This window comes from Phoxinus phoxinus (assembly GCF_949152265.1).
Source record: "Phoxinus phoxinus genome assembly, chromosome: 3".
Classification (NCBI taxonomy): Eukaryota; Metazoa; Chordata; class Actinopteri; order Cypriniformes; family Leuciscidae; genus Phoxinus; species Phoxinus phoxinus.
The window spans coordinates 19,355,862-19,378,720 of NC_136878.1; the positions used below are offsets into that span (position 1 = coordinate 19,355,862).

Here is a 22,859-nt window from a genome sequence, read left to right on the forward strand (position 1 = left end):
TAGCAAGGCCTCTACTGGAATGTTGTCATGATGTCAGATAGGCTATACACATTTAAAATAATTTTCAATTAAAGTGGGCTTTTTAGCTACTCGTTCTAGTTTTCTAATCCTAAAAAATAAAATAAAATAAAAATAATAATAATAATATATATATATATATATATATTGATGACTCATCCTGCACTACACAACGTTTTGTCCAATCAAATTCTCCCCCTTCAGTCATACAGAAAGTAGCAAATCATGGTTCATGTCTGTCACAATTAAAGTCTTTTGGTGTATGGAAACTGAGAAAATGAGATATTGCGAAAATGTCACAGACAGGAAAACCATTATTGATACGATCCACCTTTATGCTAAAAGTATTAAGCAGCAGGTGAGCATAGAGTCTATTGGAAAAATATCAAAGGACAGAAATCTACACTTATCAAACCATTTCATAGGATATTTTAGTTACACAAGTACTTCGCATCAAAAACGGGTTTATGTACCATTTCAAAAGAAAAAAAGACCAGAAACACTGGTTAGCATTCTATGAGCATAAAACATGCATTCAACTTTATAATTTTCTCTCAAAATCTCTGATTAATTTTTCAGTGTATTTAGAAAGCACTTACACAACATTCAGTATTTACCAGCATGGCCTAGTTATACATGTTTTTCTTTACTACTTTTCCTGACATCAAACAGTTTCAGCTTTCATGTGCTGTTAAGGAGACGTGTTGCTGGAAGTCTCGGCTGTCTCAGAACCATGCGGCCTTTCCATGTGTTTTTGTTCCGTGGTGTTTTTAGTTGATTCCTCTAAGCTCCGCCCGGTTGTTTCCATTGGCAAAGCCCAGGATGCCACTGTGCCCAGCAAGCAACATATTAAATACACAGACAGAGTCAGGTAAACTGATGTTTTCAGAAGTACCTGAGGGGGGACAGACACAAACATGCATCAATACATGTTCAATACACTTTTATTCCTAGGAATCTGTAGGAATGCTCTACCAGAGCAATAAATGGTGTGACGAGAGCTCCAACACGGGCCATCCCACTGCTTGTACCAATACCAATAGCCCTGGTTGCGGTGGGGAAAACCTGAGGAGGCCAAAACAAGAAAAAAAGAAAACTGCATTTTAAATGAAAATTCTACTGGGATTGACTAAGCACAATAAGCCGCTTTGCAATTAAGCTTTACCTCAGGTGTATAAACATACGCAACCTGCCAGCCTGCTGTTATACAGGCTCGAGCAATGAAAATAAAGACTGTGAGAAGTGTCCTGGAAATAGTAAAAAAAAAACTAAAAAAACATGTAATTTACAGTGTCTTGAAAAAATTAAGGCTGTTTTTTTATTTTAAATACAAAGTGTATTTGGGATACTTCTCAGTGTCTGTACAGCTTTTTTGATGATTTGATGAATGTACCTTTGTGTGCAGACGTACAGTGGCAAAATACACAGAGAGAATGCTAAAAAACAAAGTGCCATGCTTTTTCTCCGGCCTATTCGATCAATCATCCACACAGAGATCAGAATACCTATTCTGACATCAAGACATAAATCACACAGTTGTCTATTAGTTGTATGTATAGCTCATATTACAATGTTGGCATTTATGTTGATTAACTAAAAAACAACACTTGAGAGGGGAGAATGACATATGGTGCCACGTCACCTGGAAACTCTGCAAAGGTGGTCCACAGAAGGTCCTCATAATCACGAAAAGTCAGATATTTGCACTCCAAATTGCACTGAGGTTCCATACTTGAGTTGTCAGTGACTGGAATTAGACATTCACAAAATACACACCTAATTAAATGTGCCCCCCAAGTGTTTAAAATGTAATGAAATTGTAAAGGAAATGACATCTATTGAGTCATTACAAATCAAATCAAAACCGTTTTCACATGCTAGTTGTAGCAAAAAGATATTAAAGACAATTTACAAAAATTTGGGGTCAGTGGTCAAAAGTGACAGTAAAGACTTTTATGAACTTTCTATTCAAGAATCCATGAAAATGCATCAAACTGTTTTCGACATTGATAATAATAGGAAATGTTTCTTGATCACTATATCAGCACATTAGTTTGATTTCTGAAGGATCATGTGACCCCTGAAGACTGGAGTAATGACTGCTGAAAATTCCTCTTTGGCATCTTATATTAAATATATTGAAATAGAAAAAAATTATTGCTATATCGTAATCATATTTCACAATTTTACTGTTTTTACTGCATTTCGAGCAAATAGATGAATCCTTGGTGAGCATACGTGACTTCTTTCAAAAACATAAAAAAAACATACTGACACCAGAACATTAGTTTAGGTTAGATTTATGGTCCTAGCCTAACTTAAACACAAACTGTGTTTAGTTTGTTCACAATTAGTACTTAAAAACCACTCACCACTACACGGAGATCCTGCTTGGAACAGCTCAGTGGTTAGCAACACAAGACCATAATATGAAAAAGCACTACATAACCTGTGTTAAACAAAACAAAGGTACAAGAAGTTTTACTGTATGTGGAAGGATTTAACATTTAAAAAAATAAATAAAACGCATACCAGATAAACCAGATCAGAAGAGTCGTCTTGCGGTATTCTGGAATAAAAAGATCTCTAATACTCCCACGATCAGTCTAGAACACAAAAACACAATTCTTTTTGCTACTGTAATTTACAATATAAACATACACATTCAAAATGAGACATTCCACAATGTAGAGAAAAGATGTAGAACTGGCGGATCCATATACCTGTGTGTTAGATATAAGTCTTCCTGTAGGCATAGAGCTCCCATTGGACGCTGCTACTTGTTTCAGAGTGTTCAGGGCCTTGTCTTCTCTGCCTCTCAGTACATCAAATCTAGCACTCTCTGGTAACCACTACATGACAAATGCACACAATCAGCATTCAAAGTGTAGAATTAATACAGTATCAAGAATTTCAGGCACCTGTACATGAGCCTTGTGTCTAGTAACAGTTAAAATGTTGTTACAGCCATACATACACAGCAGGAGGCAGCAAAGATAACAAGAGGAAAAGTGGAGAAAGCTAGAAGCCATTTCCAGCCTAATGTGGGCATGATCATCATAGCCAGTAACACTTCAAACACAGCACCCACGGCCCAGAACACCTATCAGGACAGCAGATTAAATCATGTTTTTAATGATCAAGATCATTATAAGAACACACTTTGGTCATTCTAATTATGAGAGAAAAAATGTTAAGGTATATTTAATAATAATCTACAAAAAAAATGCCTCAGTCAGTTACAGCATTAACCATCTAACTGAGTGCAGTAAAATTCACAGTAACTTCATACTAAAAAAATGTGTGCAATAGTTGAATAAACAGTGGTCTTAATTACCCCTAACAGGATTATGGATATCCCTCTGGTTTTCACTGGGAGGAATTCAGTATATAATGTCACACTGTAAGGAAAGGAATGATTTAAAAATAATAATAATACAATTATAAAATTACATTTAAATTAGGGAATTAAGTATTATAAAAAATGTAAAATTATATATAAACTCTATATAAACAAAAAAGAAACGTCCCTTTTTCTGCATACTGTATTTTAAAGACAATTATGTAAACTCCAAATAAGCGTTACATATCTTCAGTGGAAAGGGTTTAAACAATGTTTACTATAACAATTATGCAAATTATTTTTGAACTTTCTATTCATCAAAGAATTCTGAAAAACATTATCATGGCTTCCCCCAAAATATTAAGCAGCACAACGGTTTTCAACATTGATAATAATGAAATGTTTCTTGAGCAACAAATCAGCATATTACAACGTTTTCTAAAAGATCATGTGACACGGAAGACTGAAGAATTGGCTGCTGAAATTTCAGCTTTGCCATCACAGGAATAAATTGTAATAATATTTCACAATATTACTCCTTTTTACTGTATTTTTGATCAAATAAACAAAAAACTTTTGAATTTGTATTTTAGAAATACACAGAAAACCAACAGCTGATTATTCTAGATCAACAAGACTGGTCAGGTTCTTCACAGTAGTGAGCAAAAGCAACACTTCACAGGTTTAATGGTCCCTTAGGGAAATATGGAAGTTTAGATAATTGTATTTTTAACAGGTGATGTAAAAGCAATGCTCAAAACATATTGGCAAATGAGAGTACAATCATGTAGCGCTAGTCACAGTTTCAAAACGTAGTATCTATATTCAGCTTAATCTCTATAACATACATAAATAAAACTACCTATAAACAAAATGTTGCATCTAAGTGTTGCTCACTTATGAATGTGACTTATGACTGAGTGTGCACTGAAACCATGTCACACTTCATTGTTTGTTCATTTATGTGTAAAAACTCACGACTGAGGGGCTCCTCCCAGGCCAAATCCCACGAGGCCTCGCAAGACTAAGATCCAGCCGTAAACAGGTGCAAAAGCACTGAGAAGCCCATAGTACAATGTCCACACCATGCACAGTATTAAACACTAAAAGATGGAGACAGTGAGGTTATCAGTGAGGCAATAATGACTGCTTTATATTTATAGTTATATATAGAATGACTGCTGACATTATTCATTTACTGATTTAAACCAAACATACCACTTTTCGGCCATACTTGTCAGAAATGTTTCCCCAAAGTGAGGAGCTGAGCATCATTCCAATGAACACTAGCTGACAAGGTACGTACAAAATAATAACAAGATTCAAAAGATGAAATACTATAAAAGTCTTGACAATACTAAGAGTATGGCTAGCATTAACCTTAAAAATGAACATATTCTTCATTACACGTTATTCTATCAGTTTTCATGAAGCTATAGCCAAATGTAACTCCAGGAGGTGTTTAACCATGTTAGTGTACCACAGTAAATATACTGACCGTTGTTATGAATGCCACTTTCCAGCTCGAGAGCCTCCATTCACAGCGCAGTTGAGGAGCTGCAATACTTAGGAGCATCATTTCCATAGCATCAGCCATCTTCGCATGGAAATATAGGAATTTCGTGAGTTTTCAGCAAACAAGTTTTTAAGTAAACTGAGTGAACTGAACAAATTAAAGCTATTCGTTCAGTAAACATCAATTGTAATTAAAATGTCTTACCCACGCAACTCCAGTTAGCATAGACAGCTTCCACTGAAACATTCCAAAACCAATAGCCTCAACTGCCTCCTCCACAGTGAAGGTTTCTAGTGAAGAGTAAATACTCACTTAATGATGATTCTTCTGAGCTAGTATGTATTCAGTAAAAAGCTGTGAGGAATTAAATTCTGTTGACAAAGTAGCTTGAACTAACTGATAACCTGATGCTGCAATGCTTGTGACACAAATTATATCTATTTTTCCCCCTGAAAAGCCCATGTGCCAAACAGATTTCAGTGAATAGTTTTTACTTTAATGGGGGGGAAAAAACTAAAACTAAAAAAAAAAAAACACGAGTCAGGGTTTAATCACCATTTTAGGCTTTAAACATTCAACGCAATCCTGGAACAAAGAGAAATTGTTCAAATTGTGTGTTCATCTACAAATGTAGGATAGAGATGCCAACCTGACATTCCAGAGCTTCGGGTCTTGCTGTCCTCCAAATCCGCTTGCTTCGGGATAGTGCAAACTCCTTCATTGCTAGGCTCATTATTCCCAGACTGCTCCTCATGAACCCTGCGTTTTCAAAAATACAGACTTTAGCCTTAGTACGGTTATAAAATCCAATGCAAATCTGAAACTGATTAAATATTTTGAAATGATTGAAGCTGCTCTAGGCTTTTCATTTCACAAACTAAACATCATTTAAGACTGCATCCTTTGTCTGACATTGCCAGGCTACGGTTTTCAGTTCTCAGTCAATTAAAAGTGTAAATACATTTTTACAAGTAAACACAAAACAACACACATGAATTACCTGATATCAGTGTCCTTCCATCGTTTGTAAGGCACTTGCGATGATCTTGTCAACCCACTCATTTCCCTCTGCTATAATGGAACCATACAAACCATAACAGCGCATTTAGCTATAGAACAGGTTAGACCAGTGTGCGACTCTGATTACATCAACATAACATCAGAGACGGTAAACTTGGGGAGGGAGCTTGAACTTAATTAAGTACAGTCCTCTATAGTACAACCCTTGTGAAAAAAAAGTGCACTTTAGTGTACTTTTATAAAGTGTACTTATTACACAAATAATATACTTTAAAAGTATACACTTAAGTGTGAATTAAATGCAATCTTTTGGGCGCACTTAATGCACATTAAGTATAATTAATTTCAAATTTATTACATATTAAGTTGAAATAAAATGCAATAAGTTGCCATTAAGAGTGATTTTTTGGAACAACTTAAGTGGGACTTTAATACAACTTTATATCTACTTTCATAATTGCTTCTAGTGTCTTTAAAATATACTTAAAGTGCACTACACAATATACTGACACGCAATTAATGTGAACTAAAATATACTTTAATGTCAGTTAAAAATACACTTAAGTGTGAATTAAATGTATTGTTTTGGGCGCACTCAATGCACATTAAGTGTAATTAATTTCAAATGTATCACATATTAAGTTGAAATAAAATGCAATAAGTTGCCATTAAGAGTGATTTTTTGGAACAACTTAAGTGGGACTTTAATACAACTTTATATCTACTTTCATTACTGCTTCTAATGTCTTTAAAATATACTTTAAGTGCACTACACAATATACTGACACGCAATTAATGTGAACTAAAATATACTTTAATGTCAGTTAAAAATACACTTAAGTGTGAATTAAATGTATTGTTTTGGGCGCACTCAATGCACATTAAGTGTAATTAATTTCAAATGTATCACATATTAAGTTGAAATAAAATGCAATGAGTTGCCATTAAGAGTGATTTTTTGGAACAACTTAAGTGGGACTTTAATACAACTTTATATCTACTTTCATTACAGCTTCTAGTGTCTTTAAAATATACTTTAAGTGCACTACACAATATACTGACACGCAATTAATGTGAACTAAAATATACTTTAATGTCAGTTAAAAATACACTTAAGTGTGAATTAAATGTATTGTTTTGGGCGCACTCAATGCACATTAAGTGTAATTAATTTCAAATGTATCACATATTAAGTTGAAATAAAATGCAATAAGTTGCCATTAAGAGTGATTTTTTGGAACAACTTAAGTGGGACTTTAATACAACTTTATATCTACTTTCATTACAGCTTCTAGTGTCTTTAAAATATACTTTAAGTGCACTACACAATATACTGACACGCAATTAATGTGAACTAAAATATACTTTAATGTAATATACATGTACATCGTTCGTTATATAATTAAATACATTTATAATTAAAACATTTTATAATAAAGTTGTAATTTAGTACATTTCAAATTTTAATAAAAAAAAAATCTCTTAATAACCTAGTTACAATCAAAAGAAACACTATACATAAACACAAACAGTTACAACACTTTAACTCCTTTAGAAAGAGTCTGGAGGACAATGAAGCTTATATGCACAATCATTTTCTTCCTCAAATACCCTAAACATCACAGAAAACATTATGCATTTTTACATTTTCAGAAAACATTCTGTATGATATATAATATTGTTTTTGTTTCCATGTAATTTACTGGTACTACTACTTTTGGGGTAATTTGGTCCCCATAAAAAAAAACACATACACATACACACACACACACACACGCACGCACACACACACACCTAATATTAACAAAGATGAATAAATACAGTAAATAAATTCTTCATTGTTAGTTCATTTTGGCTAATGTATAAACTAATGTTAGCAAATGAGACTTAATATTAAAGTAAAAATATTAAAGCTCTTAAACCTTTACTAGCACCAACAGGACCAAATGGTTTCTTCTAAAATCTTACTCAATTACAGTGAATGTAAGTTTGTCTAAAAACAAAAAAACAAAACAAAATCTGAAGAACTCCAACGGCATAAAAACAAGAAAACCAAAATCGTTTGTCACCAAATGTTTTGAAGTTGTTGGAAAGTGCTGTTTATGTCTATGTCCCAGAAGCTCTCCAGAGTATATGTGAATGGAAATGTTCCAGAGAAGCAGGAAAGTCAGAAAAAATACCTTGAAGAAAGAAAACAAAAACAGAAGGAAAACAATTGTTTATAAAAACAGATCCAGTCCATTATTATATTTGGCTCAATTGAATGAAAGTGATAGATATACAGTTGCGCTTTAAAGTTATACACCTTGCAGTATCTGCAAAATGTTAATAATTATAGTAATAAGAGGGATAACAAAAAATTGTGTTCTCTTTTTATTTAGTACTGCCCTGATGAAGCAGTTTATTCATTCCCCAATCAAATGTCAAAACATTTTCGTCATAGTTGTCGTCATTTAAAACTGGTTTTTATTTAGTTATCCTCTCGTTTTCGTCTGTGAAAAAATGTCGGTGGCGAAAATAATGATACAAATTATTCGTCATTAGTAACATTGCAAGATGGCTGTGGATGAACACCAGTTGTTTGAAACAGCTTTGGCCGCTACAATGAACGAGTTAGACTTTAATCTAAAAGAGGAACCGAAGACGGTGCTCGAAACGTTCCTTTGCAAGAAGGATGTTTTTACTGTTTTGCCGGCAAAGACATTGCTGGCAAGAGTCTAATCTACCAGTTAGCTCCGCTGGTAGCTAGGCGTATGGGGCTTAGTTGTGATTGGTCGTACTAGTATTATCCAATTGCGTGCAGTGAGATTTTCAAATACATGCTTGGTGCCGCCCCTCGAGTTGGGTGATTTATATTACTCAATGCCAGACCCTTAATCTTTCGGATTTGGGTCTGGATTTCCAGGCTAGCAGTTCCTGGATGTTAAAGTTGAATTTACTGTCCAATTCGAACCACTGAATTTGCGAAGCGGAAACATTTTTTTGACCGAAAATCACCTGTTAAATATTATAGGTTGTATTTTTAAACCATTTGAATATTTTTGAAGTAAAATATTAAAGGTGAATATGGATTATTGGATTTTTAATAATGAAAATGGGTTTGAAATGTTTTTAATCGAAATATTCACAGCTTAAATTTCAACCCAATGCAATCCCTAAAAATACAATGCATTAAAATGCAAGCATAGTTAAATGCAATGCATTTTTTTTTTTTCAAGTAGTGCAATTCAACAGGCTTTTTTGTTTCAAAAACATTTGCCATTATTTTACTTCCATACCCAAGACCCATGCAAACGTTTCCTCATCTTGGCTTGTAAGTTTCAGCTTACCGTGCAAATCTTCATGAAGGATGTTCCTGTATTTACTGGTACCACGGTTGACACAGCAATTCTGCGGCCCTCTTCCTTTGGTTTGATACCTGTAAAATATATGATGATTATAGGGGCATCTGTAAATGCACAGGTGGGAATTTATTACTTACAAATGGAGAAGATTTAAAGTATTTAAAAGCTATAGGGATAGTAAGTGACTTGATAGCAGTGTTTCAGCTTGATCAGGGTGTGCTGTCTGTGCAACAATTCATGACAAATTATGTAACGTTAACATCACCTCATCAATAAAGGCCTGTGATTCCTCACCGCTTGCACTGTATCTCCAATCACAAATGAACTGATCCTGCAAAATGAACGTGTAACTCCAGATAAGCACAAAAAAATAACATATTCCAAAACAAATAGTAACTGAACAACTCACTCTTCAAATGCAAAAATAAAAAAATAATGCTACATTACAAGCATTATTTCTAGAGTGATATATTAAATATTTATGGTGGTTATAACATTGATTATATGTATTAAATGTATATAAATGTCTTCGAGTGTTACAATATTGGATCTGTATTTAGCAAATTTGTCATTTAGTAATGTTTAAATGATTTAAAAAGTCGGTTCAATTAAATTATATATTTTTTCAGCAGCCAAATTCGTCGAACACACCCACACGCGAACATATTATGATGTAAGAAATTATTAGAATGCAATCATAGATAAATTATTGAAAAACTGATTAATTCACCTCCCGAGTCTATTGCGTCTGTCTGCGATGAAAATAATGTAATGTGTTACACTCTCGCAATAACAACTGCCATGTTACGGTGAAAATGTTAAAATAAAGAAAGCATCAAGATATACTTACTTGACTCATTATTGCAGTATAACGTCTCATCTGTAATCAAACGTGGCGTTCTCTTCCTGATTGCGCAGCTTCAGTTTCCTTTCCTCACGAATCGCGATTACAGAAACATAACAGTGCATTTTTCAAACTCTAGTGAAGTAGTGCGTCATCGTGACGTAGTATTTCTGGCGCATGCGCATTAAATACAGTTAATATATTTCATGCATGGTTATATTTCAGCTTTTTAATTTCTGTTCAAACTCATTGTGTTGTTAGACTCTGTAAGTTCACAAAACTTGATTCATTCACCTAACTAAAAGTCAATCATTTTTGTAGTGTAGTCTAATTTAAATTAAATGTATTTTAACTGAATTTAAATGCAATTTAATTTTGTTTAGATTTGTTTAACTTTGCTCACAACTAAATGTGTTTAATTTACTTAGATCAACATAATGATATTAAAAGTATTCTCTACACAGATGTAAAGTACAATACATTAATATTACATTAAGAACTCCTCTCATAAATTACATTTTATTGTCAAATATTATGTAGAAAACTGACACTTTTAATTGAGTTCATAGAGCAGAAGCTGGTGATAAAAATGTCAACAATAAGTTGTACTGGAGTATACTGTATAAACAAATGTATTGCAGTTTAGAGGAAAAATACATTTCAAGTGCATTAATGCACACAATATATTATAGACTAAACACATTTAAAATACATCAACAAAATAATTAGTAAACACACTTGAGTTGAAATTAAAAACAATTATTTTTTTCATATTTTCCATTAAAATTATTCTTTTATTTAGTATATTAGTCAATACATCAAAATAACTGTTTAAGTAAAACTTAATTAGACATTATTACAACGTGCCTTTTTAAAACATGCACTTACGTGTGTTTAGAAATATTGTCATGAAAGTGTACTTACTTTAAGTTAAACTTAATTAGACATTATAACAAAGTGCATTTGTAAAAAGTACACTTAAGTGTGTTTATAAATATTGTGATGAAAGTGTACTTACTTTAAGTTAAACTTAATTAGACATTGTTACAAAGTGCATTTGTAAAAAGTGCACTTAAGTGTGTTAAGAAATATTGTGATGAAAGTGTACTTACTTTAAGTTACACTTAATTAGACATTATTACAAAGTGCATTTGTAAAAAGTGCACTTAAGTGTGTTAAGAAATATTGTGATGAAAGTGTACTTACTTTAAGTTAAACTTAATTAGACATTATTACAAAGTGCATTTGTAAAAAGTGCACTTAAGTGTGTTAAGAAATATTGTGATGAAAGTGTACTTACTTTAAGTTACACTTAATTAGACATTATTACAAAGTGCATTTGTAAAAAGTGCACTTAAGTGTGTTAAGAAATATTGTGATGAAAGTGTACTTACTTTAAGTTAAACTTAATTAGACATTATTACAAAGTGCATTTGTAAAAAGTGCACTTAAGTGTGTTAAGAAATATTGTGATGAAAGTGTACTTACTTTAAGTTAAGCTTAATTAGACATTATTACAAAGTGCATTTGTAAAAAGTGCACTTAAGTGTGTTAAGAAATATTGTGATGAAAGTGTACTTACTTTAAGTTAAGCTTAATTAGACATTATTACAAAGTGCATTTGTAAAAAGTGCACTTAAGTGTGTTAAGAAATATTGTCATTAAAGTGCATTCCCTTTAAGTACACTTAAGTGGTATTTCATTTGAACTATATTATATTATCTGCAAGTGCACTTTTCAAAAAGTATACTTTTATGATATTAAGCACAAAAAAAGTACGCTTTCAATACAATTAAGCACACTTCTTTTTCACAAGGGAACCCATGTGGCATCATGTCATCCCTAAACAACAAGCCACTCCAGCCCTAATCCAGGTCAAGAGAATATGTGGGATTCTTTCGGAAAATCGTATTCATTGTCATTAGAAAAGTTTGTTAGATAAACAGTAGTAGGGGTTAGGGATGTTACGAACAGGGGAATCTATTGGTTCTCATCAACTAGGCTCTTCGTTCTACTTACAATATGCCCAAACAGCAAAGAAAATAACAGAGATTATTTTAAGCACCACAGAAAATAAATAAAACAACTTAGGCAGTATAGTTCTCAACCAGGTGGCTGCAGGATGACACAAAAAGTATCTAAAATATTATATAAAAAAAATCAAACTTGTGTAGCATCTGGACCAATCAGACACACACAAATGATTCATTATATTTAACGACCAATCCAGCAAGCTCACTCTCCCAACAAAGGTTTGTGACCCATCCCCCCAAAACTACAACTAATAAAGCCAACACACAGGCAGAACCAGGTCTCTGGTTACAGGACACATGAAGACTGATTTAACCTCAAGGAATTTGCAGAGAGTTGTGACTCTCAATCAATTCTTCTTGAGAAGCAAAAAATAAACCCTTAATAATCCTATATATTCTATATATACACACTTGAGAAATGTATGAACATGTATCCAATTTTCCCATCTCATGATTTCCCTTTTATGGGGTTTGGCCTATGCATTCATTATCTCTAAACTCTTTTGGATTAATGTTTCAAACTTGCATAGTATGGTTAACCAAAATCACATGTGTAGCATGTTTGGTCTCTATCAGGCTTGTGCACAATTCAGAATTGAATTGAGAATGACTCCTGAATTCCAATTCAATTCTTGAATTTGAATTGATGTCAAAAACAGGATCTAGAATTACAATTCAAATTTGAATTAAAGGAAGCAGAATTGCAATTCAATAAAAATTTAAAGAACTTCATATACAGTACATATTTTAAGTGAAGTGTTTAACAATAAAGCTTTATATATATGATTGCATTATATATTCTATAAAATAACATTGGAACAAAACTAATTAAACAACATTGAGGGGGTAACTTATTTCAATAATTAGATAATCTATATTTTAGAACAAAATGTATGCAGGGTTGAGTGACAAGTTACGTATAATGAAATTGTGTTATTATATATTACAAAATTTATGTAATTGTATTTAGTTGTATTACTGAGGTAAAATGTGTAATTCAATTAGTTCAAATTAAAAGGAAATTGCTTTGCATTGATAAAGTAATCAAAATAAAGTAATCTAAACCACATTTATAATGGGTAACTTATACCAGTAAGCAATTACATTTCCAAAGTAACCTTCCTAACACTGAATGTATGTGAGATTCAACACATTCTTTCTGTTGTGTGACTGTGTGGAATTTCTTTGAATTGCCATGAATTTAATTCCACTTCCTGTCATTCAAATTCAACTTCCTGTGGGGCGGAGTCAATTCAATTCAAATTCCAATTCATGAATTGAATGGAGGCCAATTCTGAAATTCTGAATTTTGCACAAGCCTGGTCTCTTTTTCCCCCATTTGTTAATTTACATTACATTTGGCTAACTCTGTGATGCAGAGAATCTTGAAGGTTCTTTTCTTAAACACCCAATCAAATTACATATTCAAATGCCCTGCTAGAACTCAAAGGCCTTGTCCACACTAATACTTTTTCATTTGAAAATGCATCTTTTTCAATCCATTTTGCCATCCAAGACGGCGTTTTTATTAATAAAAACAAAAGCTTTTTTCGCATTGTAGTGTGGACTGTCAAAACAGAGGTATTTAAAAACGATGACATAAGTTTTGTCATGTGACATATTGTACCAATAGATATTCATGTTTATACCGGTATTGTGTCGTTATTGTACTCTTCATATCACAGTCCTGCAAAGATGACAGAAAATGTACTCACATTTGCTGCCATGTGTCAATGCATGAGAGCAGTTGCGTTTTAGACCAAACATTGTTTGACAGTGTGCGACCTAGACGCAACAGTGAATGGTGAGACACACTGAAACATCGCAAAACGCTACTGTGGACGGAGAGCGTTTTCAAACGAAAATGCCGTTTTCAAATGTATCCGGATTAATGTAGGATTAATACCAAAGGATCTTAAAAAAATTCCCTTCAAAGGGAACAACTTCTCATTGGCTCACACTGCTCCAGATGGTGTGACATCTTCACACTTTAAAAATCACTGATCACAAGATCATGCCTATAGTTCTGTTTTCTGAGAAATCCTGATGTGAAGATGAAGATAAACAAGAAGTCTTCTAAGGACCCCCAAGCTTGTGCCAGGCTGCGACCTTGTCTTTCCATTCACCAAAGATCCTGACTCCCACTGGTTCTCTCTCATCAAGATAACATCAACAAAGATCAACTGGAGTCTCAAAAAAATTGCATCAGTTTAATTCAAATGGGCGAGACAAGCAAGTATCAAACTTAGTCTCATTATTTGATACATTAAGTATCCTTTCTTACCCTTAAGGGCGTGTTCGAAATAAATAAACGGATGGTTTGCTCAAGGCTGTGAACTTCAAACAATGCTATAACTTCTTGCTTTCCTGTATTCTGCTTTAGCTCTCTTTTCCTTGGTAAACTGCATGCATGTATGTGTATGTTAGAGCAGTAGTTTAATGTTTAGTCTAGTTAATAAAGTCTTGTTCATGTCACATGTAAAGTTGTCCATGTTTCATGCTCATATACTGGAGTTCCTAATCATGCAGATTTTGACTACATGCTCTGAGTACTAATACTAGTACAGTAAGAAAGACATTTCCCATACCCCGGAAATAAAAAAAAATTCTTAGAATTAATAAACAATTAACACTGAGTGTTCACGGTACAAACAGGTTTATTGATTGTAATATAAATTTTACTATATTGAGTTAATTCTATTAACTGATCCAAATATTCATAATTAATTATAACAAGTTATGATTAATTATTATTTTTGAGCAAATTTGCTATACATTGAATCTAAAAGTGGCAAGCAGAGTGTGGTTACTGTTGTTTTTTTTACAATCTTTTTTGGCACCAATTTCAGAAACTATAGATAGACACAAAACTCAAAACAGTCATCACTTGTAACACAGGCTGTCCGATGTTCAAAACTCTGCATTGTACATTCATATTTTTTTTAAGAAGCCGTGCACTTGCGGAATCATTGCTTCAAATAAATAATTTATCATGAATTATCATAGGAACATTACTTAAATCACCCACACACAAGATACCCATAATTTCAACGTATTGTACAATCATTAAATATTGTTATACAAAATATGTGATGCAGGTTTCATTATGGTTCTACACTTACTGCAATAGGACTAGAGATAATAGTACAGACACAGCGGAATCATTGAAAAAAATCTGAAATGTATTGATGAAATAATCAAATTAAATCAATGGAAAAATGTAGCTACAAAAAAAGAAAACCTACAGTACAGTAAATAAACGTACCTCACTGCACTTCTGTTTCCATCAGCCTCGTCTTGAGGATTTGGCCGCAGGTTCTCATCCACATCACAATGAATGTTGTCATTAGCTAAACATCTAGGGTGAGCCTAAATATAGGGTGATAAATTCAGGATGGGCCCCGAAAACATGCTTCCGCCATTTAAGCATGGTGAAACTGAAGATTATCCCAGACTATTATATGCCCTACAACTCGACAGACCTGATTTAACTCATCAAGGAAGGCTACAAGGAAAGCTGCATTATATGACCCAATACGAGGTCTGCGTCCTACCACACAATCTTCAGATTTAGCCAGACACATGGTGATATTGGCTCCACGTTGTCCAGGTACTTGGACGGTCAATTCCGACATCTCCTCCTTGCCTTGGCTAGCTTTGACCACCACATTTTCCTTGTCTTCCACCTCCCACAGCTGGCTCCATGTTATCGCTGCTGAGTGTGATACCACTCATCTCACTATATACGAGAGCCACAATGTGAAAGCAATCACCACTCATAAGTTGGCAGTAAACACAAAAGCAATTACAAGGGACATATTGCATCACTGTAAAAAGATTCTAACCTCCCCAACTCAAAATTTTATAGTGACTGGTCACATAATTTATTTACTGGTCTCAAATTAATTTCATCAATTTGCAGAATTTCACTTGGGCCAATTTAAACATTTAAATGTGACCAGTCACTAGAACATTTTGAGTAGGGGAGGTTAGAATTTTTTACAGTGATACAGCAATGTCAAATCTGAAAATGTGGTCTGTAAAAGTGGTACATGAGACTATAGAAACCATGTCTGATAAAGAATGATGATGAAATATTACATTCATACTTTAGATAATGTAGTCTACAGTAATTGGGTCATGTTCCATGGTAACTGGTGTCAATTAATGCAACAGTTACTTATCATTTTGAGCAGTTGTATCAATTGAAATTTAAATCATTGTAATGAAACGAATAGACAGTCATCTCAAATGTAATGTGTGAGTTCCATTTTAGGTTTATGTGCATTGTATCAAAGCAATTGGAAAATGTGTTAAGAGTTTTGAAAAAATACATTTTGATATAAATACATACTCAGTTGTGAGTTTTGGGTCTAGAGCTTTGAAAAATGACACGAAAATTCTGATATTAGTGCAAAAATGATTGGATATAACGTTAAGAGCCGTGGGAATGGAGCGAGGCTGGTGGCGTGAGTGCGAATGCACCTGCACACCACACAAGTCCCACAGAGGAGCTCCAGAAGGGTAAAAGGAGGAGTGATGCTGATGACAGTGCAAGATTAGAGAGTACCAGGGGAGTATTTCAGAAAGCAAGGTTACCTTACTGTCAAACATACTCTGAGTCTGAGCTCTTGGTTGATTAAACCAAACCTTACTTATTTGAGGTATGCTGGTTCCAAAAATGCGCCCGGGAGTAAGTTTAGCCAACTATGTTCAGTCATAGTCAACTATGTAAGACGTTCTCAACAGAGCGACGAGTCACCATGGAAACAGGCGCTAAGAAAAAACGCACCATATACTACTACTTTCTACTTCTTATGTTTAATGGATATTTAAATAGTGCATAGCGCCAATTATTTGGTGGTTGTGCAATCCTTTTTCAATCTTTTCGTTTAATAATCGTTGTGAATAAGAAATATATTGTTTGTTTGATGCTGATTATTAAATAAAAAGACTGATTAAATTAAATAACAGTCTGTCCATGTAAAGATAACATGGCTGTAAAAGTTAATCTTTTATGTTTAGTCATTTTGCTTCCACGTCCTGTTGCAAAAAAGAAAGAAAGAAAAAAACTATTTTTTTTACTAATGGGGGGTACTCCAGAAAGCAGGTTAAGTGACATACCGGGGAATACAAGCAGATAACCTTTCGTTTCCGAAAACGTAGGTAACTTTCAGGGTCTGCTCTGGAGTGCACAATATTATATATATATATATATATATATATATATATATATATATATATATATATATATATATATATATATATATATATTACTTCCTATAAATAACTATTGTTTTTATTGAAGAACATACAGTTCTGGAATACATAACTTCTAATAAATTAATTAAATTACTCCATATTAGTTAATTTAATATATCAATTAAAAACAGGTAGCTTTGACATAATTACAGTATAAATACTGGAAATATTTTAGCATATGGAGCATATGTCTTGTACAATGGGAGACCTTCAAGTCAAAAAAGGTTGAACTAACTTGAGTCAATGGTAAAGTAAAAAAAAATAAAAAATTGTACCAAGAGAGATCTCACTTTTGGTAAAAAATTGTCATGTTTTGAATAATTCAAACAGGTAATATACCTAGGTCTGACATTTAGTCATATTTAAACACATGTGCAAGATCATGCGACCTGTCATGTCTATGTTCAGCTAACAGTTACTGTCATGGTTTAGGAAACACGGTTTAGGTTTGAAGTTTCGCTTTCAGTTTTGCAAATGGTAGAGCGAACCTGAATTTGCATGACATGGCAGCATAACTGTGATGCAGCAGTATTTGTAAAGGGGTCTCTGAAAAACAAAAACGCCAACAGTGCATACACTTATCTTACTTTGGGCATGTCAAAAGGTAGGTTAAGATTCTGATAAAGTCCAACAAGCTCTGTATTTAAATGACTGTGCAGGTAATTAGTGTAAAAATCATGTACGGTATTCAACTTTTATGCATTTCCTAGGCCTTCATATTTTGGCAGACCAAGTCTACAGTCGTTTCATAAAGAGTGCTATACTGAGTGTGTGCTAGTCCTGTTTTTTCCCCATGTGAATGATACAGCACCCTGCAGAGAGCAAGTTAGTGGTGAGAACATGCAGCTGAGTGAGGAGCAGCTGCATCAGATAGAGCAGAACAGACGCACCGCACTGGAACGACTGGCCAGACGAAATGTACCTGTACCTGTTGGTGAAAGCTGGCGAAGACAAATTGGGACTGAATTTACAAAACCTTATTTTACAAAAGTAAGTGATACGCATTGTGAGACATTATCAAAATAACAGTACGAAGAGAAAGTAAAAAAGTTCCTGTTTCTTTCCAGCTAATGTCTTTTGTTACAATGGAGAGGAAATGCTTTACTGTCTATCCCAGCCCTGAGCAGGTGTTTTATTGCACAACTTTGTGCGCAATTGAAGATGTAAGTTCCTTAATATATGAAAAAGAAGAGGTATAAAAGATAAGTGCTTGATAGTGAAAATTCAATATACTACAGGTTGTGTTTGTGTTGACAGGTAAAAGTGGTCATTCTTGGGCAAGACCCCTATCACAATCCAGGTCAAGCCCATGGTTTGGGCTTCAGTGTGCTGAGGCCTAAACCTCCTCCTCCTAGGTACAGCATTGTACTGAACTGTAAAAATACCTATTTTTTTATCATCTGACCAAAATTACATCTTAGGCAATTCATACAGAGCATGTTTTGTGGTTAAAAGTACAGGATGCACAACAGTGCAAGTGGACAGTGGAATGGAAAAACGTGTTCTGCGTGCACAGCCTCTTACTGTAAATCTCTAATGAGAATTCTGTATTTTCATATTTGTTAACTTGCTTCACTTATTGCAGTTTGGAAAACATATTTAAGGAGCTGACAGAAGATATAGTTGGTTTCCAGCACCCAGGTCATGGAGACCTCACAGAATGGGCTAAACAGGGTAGGTGATCAACATACACTATACCGTTCAAAAGTTTGGGGTCAGGATACTTAATACTTTTATTCAGCAGAGATGCATTAAAGCTGCAGTCCATACCTTTTGGTGTTCTAGTGGTTAATAAACAGAACTGCATGTGTCTTGCGGAATAACATTGTAGCCGGAGCTACTTCTATCTGTTTATGTCTATGACGAGTAACGCAAGTACTAAAATAGTCATATAGTAATAGTAATAAACACCAATTATAGGTGTACCGTAGTGATTTTAGATAAGACAAAAACACAGTTTGGAAAATGGATTCATGATGTATACTCGCTTATAAAATTTTAACAAAAAAATGGACTGCAGCTTTAAAGAGATCAAAAATTACTGTAATGACATTTAAAACGTTACAACTGTTTTTAACATCGATAATAAGAAGAAATAATTCTTCAGCACCAAATCAGCATATTAGAAAAAATTCTGAAGCATCACATGACACTGAAGACTGGAGTAATGGCTTCTTAAAAAGTACGTTTTGCCATCACATTTTAAAATTATTTTATTTTTGATTTTATAAATGCAGCATGGGTGTGCATAACAGCCTTTTTTAAACAACATTAAAATCTTACTGACTTCAAACTTCTGAACAGTTGTGAATGAGCCTGTTACAAGTTATAGCAAAATTTGTAAACTGATTTATTAAGTTGAATGTAAATGTTCTTTCCATCGTCAGGTGTTCTACTGCTGAATTCTGTGTTGACAGTGAGGGCTCAACAACCTACCTCTCATGAGGATCAAGGCTGGGAGCTCTTCACAGATGCTGTGGTCCTGTGGCTCAGCAGGAACCTCAATGGCCTGGTCTTTCTGCTTTGGGGCTCGTATGCTCAGAGGAAAGGCAGAGTGATTGACAGAGTAAGTTCATGGAGACAAAATGTATATATTTATATTGATCAGGAATAAAAAGTTTTTACTTATTAAAGACGCTGAATTACTGTTATACCTGTCACTGTGCACTTGTGGTATGAATAATCACAGTTGACTGTATATTGCAGTTATACAGTGGCACTGGTAACTAAAAACTGGACCTTTAAAAATCATTACAAGGCAGTAGTTTAAAGGAATATCTGACTGGCTGTTTTTCCCCCCCAGAAACGTCATCATGTCCTTGAGACTTCACATCCATCACCATACTCGGCACATTTAGGCTTCTTTGGATGTAGGCACTTTTCTAAAACTAACATGCTACTTAAAGCAACAGGAACGAATCCGATTGATTGGACAGCTCTCTGAAAAAAATATTGCGCTATTTATTCTTTAAATTTTTTTTCTTTTTTTGTATAACAGAGGGGATATGGACATTCATTATTATACATTACAGTTAAATGTGTTGCATTTTATGCTGCAGTTATGTTGCAAATGGGCCACAACTCCCTGTAATGAGGTTGACCTTGTAATCATCATGCCAGTTGTTATAATGCAAATAAATACATTATTTGGACAATAAACAGTTAATGAATGTGGTCATTCATTAGTAATATTAGACAAAAGGAGTGTTATTTTATGGACTGACCACATATTTCAGCTTTAAATTAAAAAGTAAAAAACAAAAACCTGTTAGATAGATAGATATTTAAACTAAGATTTGAAAGATATTAAATCAAAATGCTCAGGATGTGAATTTAAGATATAATTTTGGACAGATACAAGGTAGTAGAGAGAAACATTTAATAGCATTAAACACAATCCTCAAGTATTGCCCAAAAAGTTAGTAATTTTTAGACAACGCAATGCTGATTTCAATAGCTTATTTTGAATTGTACCAAAAAAATCACAATGTATTGTATATTTAGATCACACCATGTAGTCTGCCTTGAGCATTTGGGAATGAGGCCAGTCGCAAACTAAAAAAAAAAGAAAGGAAAAGAAAAATAGGACACTACGACAGCCCATGTAGAGCATGTTTCACAGTGGGATGTCCATAAATTCAGGTGATGCAGCCATAATAAGCAGTGTCCCACTTCAACTCTTCTTGGACCTTGTCTTTTTTTTTTTTTGTGATCTGGACACCAAACGCACATACAGTACGGTACACCTCTCTGCACCGCTGGCACTGTCCCATTCTCTCCCAGGACTCTCAATTGAAACAAACCAAGCAGGACGTGAATTTTGTCTTCCTTAAAACATGTACTGCCTGAACTCTAAGGTAAGATCTACTCATAGTGATGCTTATGCTCAAGCTTATTTCTTGAAACTGGAATACTGAGCGTGTGTGTGTGTGTATATATATATATATATATATATATATATATATATATATATATATATATATATATATATATATACACATTTCCTCCAGTGTTTACATTATAAACATTATAACACCATGTAATGTTTGAGAATCTACTATCACGGTCAGTTTAGTTCCTATTTATCTGAAGTGTGTTGTGATTAGTTACAAGAGGGCATCTGTTTTACCATTGTATCAGCTTGCACCACTAACGTATAAATAGGTCAAAGGTGCTAGCCTGGGTTTCCCCATACTGCCTTTGCGCAGCGCAACGAGAATTGGGTCTGGCGTTAGCCAGGCTACAAAGGTGCAGTCGGAGACACTAATTAGGACTAGGAGGAACATTAACATGGCCACTGCACTTTGTGTGGAATATCCGATCTTTTCTTTAGGGCTATGCTGTGATTCCAGGGATCATTTTACACCATGATGTATTGATTTGCTAATTGACGTTCACTGCATACTTTTTGTTTTAAATAGGCTATTCTTTTATTAATTTAAAAATGAAATGTTTTGAAGCCACGTGTTATTAAAAGGTAGCCTAAATGATTAATAAGATGTTGTGGAAAGTTTACCTTTGGAATCTTGTCTACAGCGTCAGCGAAGCCATTGGAGCAGGCTTCAGAAAAAAATCCGATCAGAATTAGAATTTGAAATAGCAAACACTCTGTGTGTGTGATACTATCAAAACATTACTCAATGTAGCAACATAAGCCAGCCAATGGCATTAGCTCGGGGGCGGTCCTATCTGTTGGCCTGACCAATTAGATGATCAGGAAACATGTTTGGAAACAGGGAAACAGGCAGGGACTTTGCTCTTGCGTTTGGCGATAACAAATACAACTTTTATTTTTATTTTTATCATTCTTTTTTTATTTTTTATAGTAGGCGTAGGAGATAATTATGTGGGTGGAGGAGATACATATCAAACTGATAAAAGCAGAGTCAGGCTTCAGGAATAGTCGATATAGCAAACCTATAGCCCAGTTTGAAAAGGGCGGCTGAAACATTAAGCCTATAAACGCTATTGTGCAATTAAAAACAATGTTCGTATTGGGCTCATCTGCTAATCTGTATACATGCTTTATTAATAAGTGTGTACAGAATTTGATATTTTAACATGAATGTCCATTGGGGGGCTGCTTCAGCTTTTTGAACGTAGAAGTGTGATAAAGACATGATTGGCTATCATTTTAATGGATAAAGGCATATTTTGTACATGACTACACCTACACTCTAAAAAATGCTGGGTTGTTTCAACCCAATTTTGGGTCAAATATGGACAAACCCAAACGTTGGGTTAAAAATTTAATTAAAAAATTTAACCCAACGGCTGGGTTTGTCCATATTTGACCCAGCATTTTTTAGAGTGTACACTTTCTTTTACTGTCTATCTATGGTCCATATAAGGCCAAGAAAATATGTCGTTTTAACGACTGTAGAGTAATATAACCCTGTGTTGTAGCCTAGTCATTAAAAACGATTTAGTTTCATATTCATGTTTTAATAAAATAATATATATTTTTAAATTTCATCTA

The 22,859-nt window shown here is 34.0% G+C and overlaps 2 protein-coding genes and 1 long non-coding RNA gene across 12 annotated transcripts; 1 reads left to right on the plus strand and 2 right to left on the minus strand.

The window, feature by feature from the left end:
- Positions 1 to 337: 337 nt before the first annotated feature.
- svopb (SV2 related protein b) lies at positions 338 to 22,162 on the minus strand. 10 transcript variants are annotated; one of them, XM_079607448.1, is made up of 19 exons: positions 21,897 to 22,041; positions 19,817 to 19,917; positions 15,673 to 15,857; positions 5,878 to 5,948; positions 5,527 to 5,636; positions 5,082 to 5,167; positions 4,860 to 4,958; positions 4,580 to 4,651; positions 4,340 to 4,464; positions 3,356 to 3,419; positions 2,996 to 3,121; positions 2,742 to 2,870; positions 2,551 to 2,624; positions 2,391 to 2,467; positions 1,661 to 1,765; positions 1,412 to 1,523; positions 1,184 to 1,265; positions 994 to 1,083; positions 338 to 913 (listed from the first exon to the last, which is right to left on the minus strand). In XM_079607448.1, the coding sequence occupies exons 3-19, from the start codon at positions 15,751 to 15,753 to the stop codon at positions 710 to 712; spliced, it is 1,707 nt and encodes a 568-aa protein (XP_079463574.1). In that variant the 5' UTR covers positions 15,754 to 15,857; positions 19,817 to 19,917; positions 21,897 to 22,041; the 3' UTR covers positions 338 to 709. The 10 variants fall into 10 exon arrangements, 9 of the variants coding, with proteins under 9 accessions (XP_079463574.1, XP_079463576.1, XP_079463578.1 ...); XR_013796910.1 differs by having other exon boundaries at positions 528 to 913; positions 1,412 to 1,528; positions 19,817 to 19,898; positions 21,897 to 22,019; XM_079607450.1 differs by lacking the exon at positions 15,673 to 15,857 and having other exon boundaries at positions 21,897 to 22,162.
- LOC306995605 lies at positions 7,245 to 10,229 on the minus strand. Its single transcript, XR_013796896.1, has 4 exons — positions 10,092 to 10,229; positions 9,507 to 9,572; positions 9,227 to 9,315; positions 7,245 to 8,077 (listed from the first exon to the last, which is right to left on the minus strand). It is a non-coding gene; the product is annotated as an uncharacterized lncRNA (long non-coding RNA).
- Positions 17,857 to 20,533, plus strand: ungb (uracil DNA glycosylase b). Its single transcript, XM_079607458.1, has 7 exons — positions 17,857 to 17,984; positions 18,189 to 18,370; positions 18,448 to 18,543; positions 18,638 to 18,735; positions 18,966 to 19,054; positions 19,768 to 19,946; positions 20,184 to 20,533. Exons 1-7 carry the CDS (start codon positions 17,879 to 17,881, stop codon positions 20,322 to 20,324), a joined length of 891 nt encoding a protein of 296 aa, XP_079463584.1. The 5' UTR covers positions 17,857 to 17,878; the 3' UTR covers positions 20,325 to 20,533.
- Positions 22,163 to 22,859: the final 697 nt, after the last annotated feature.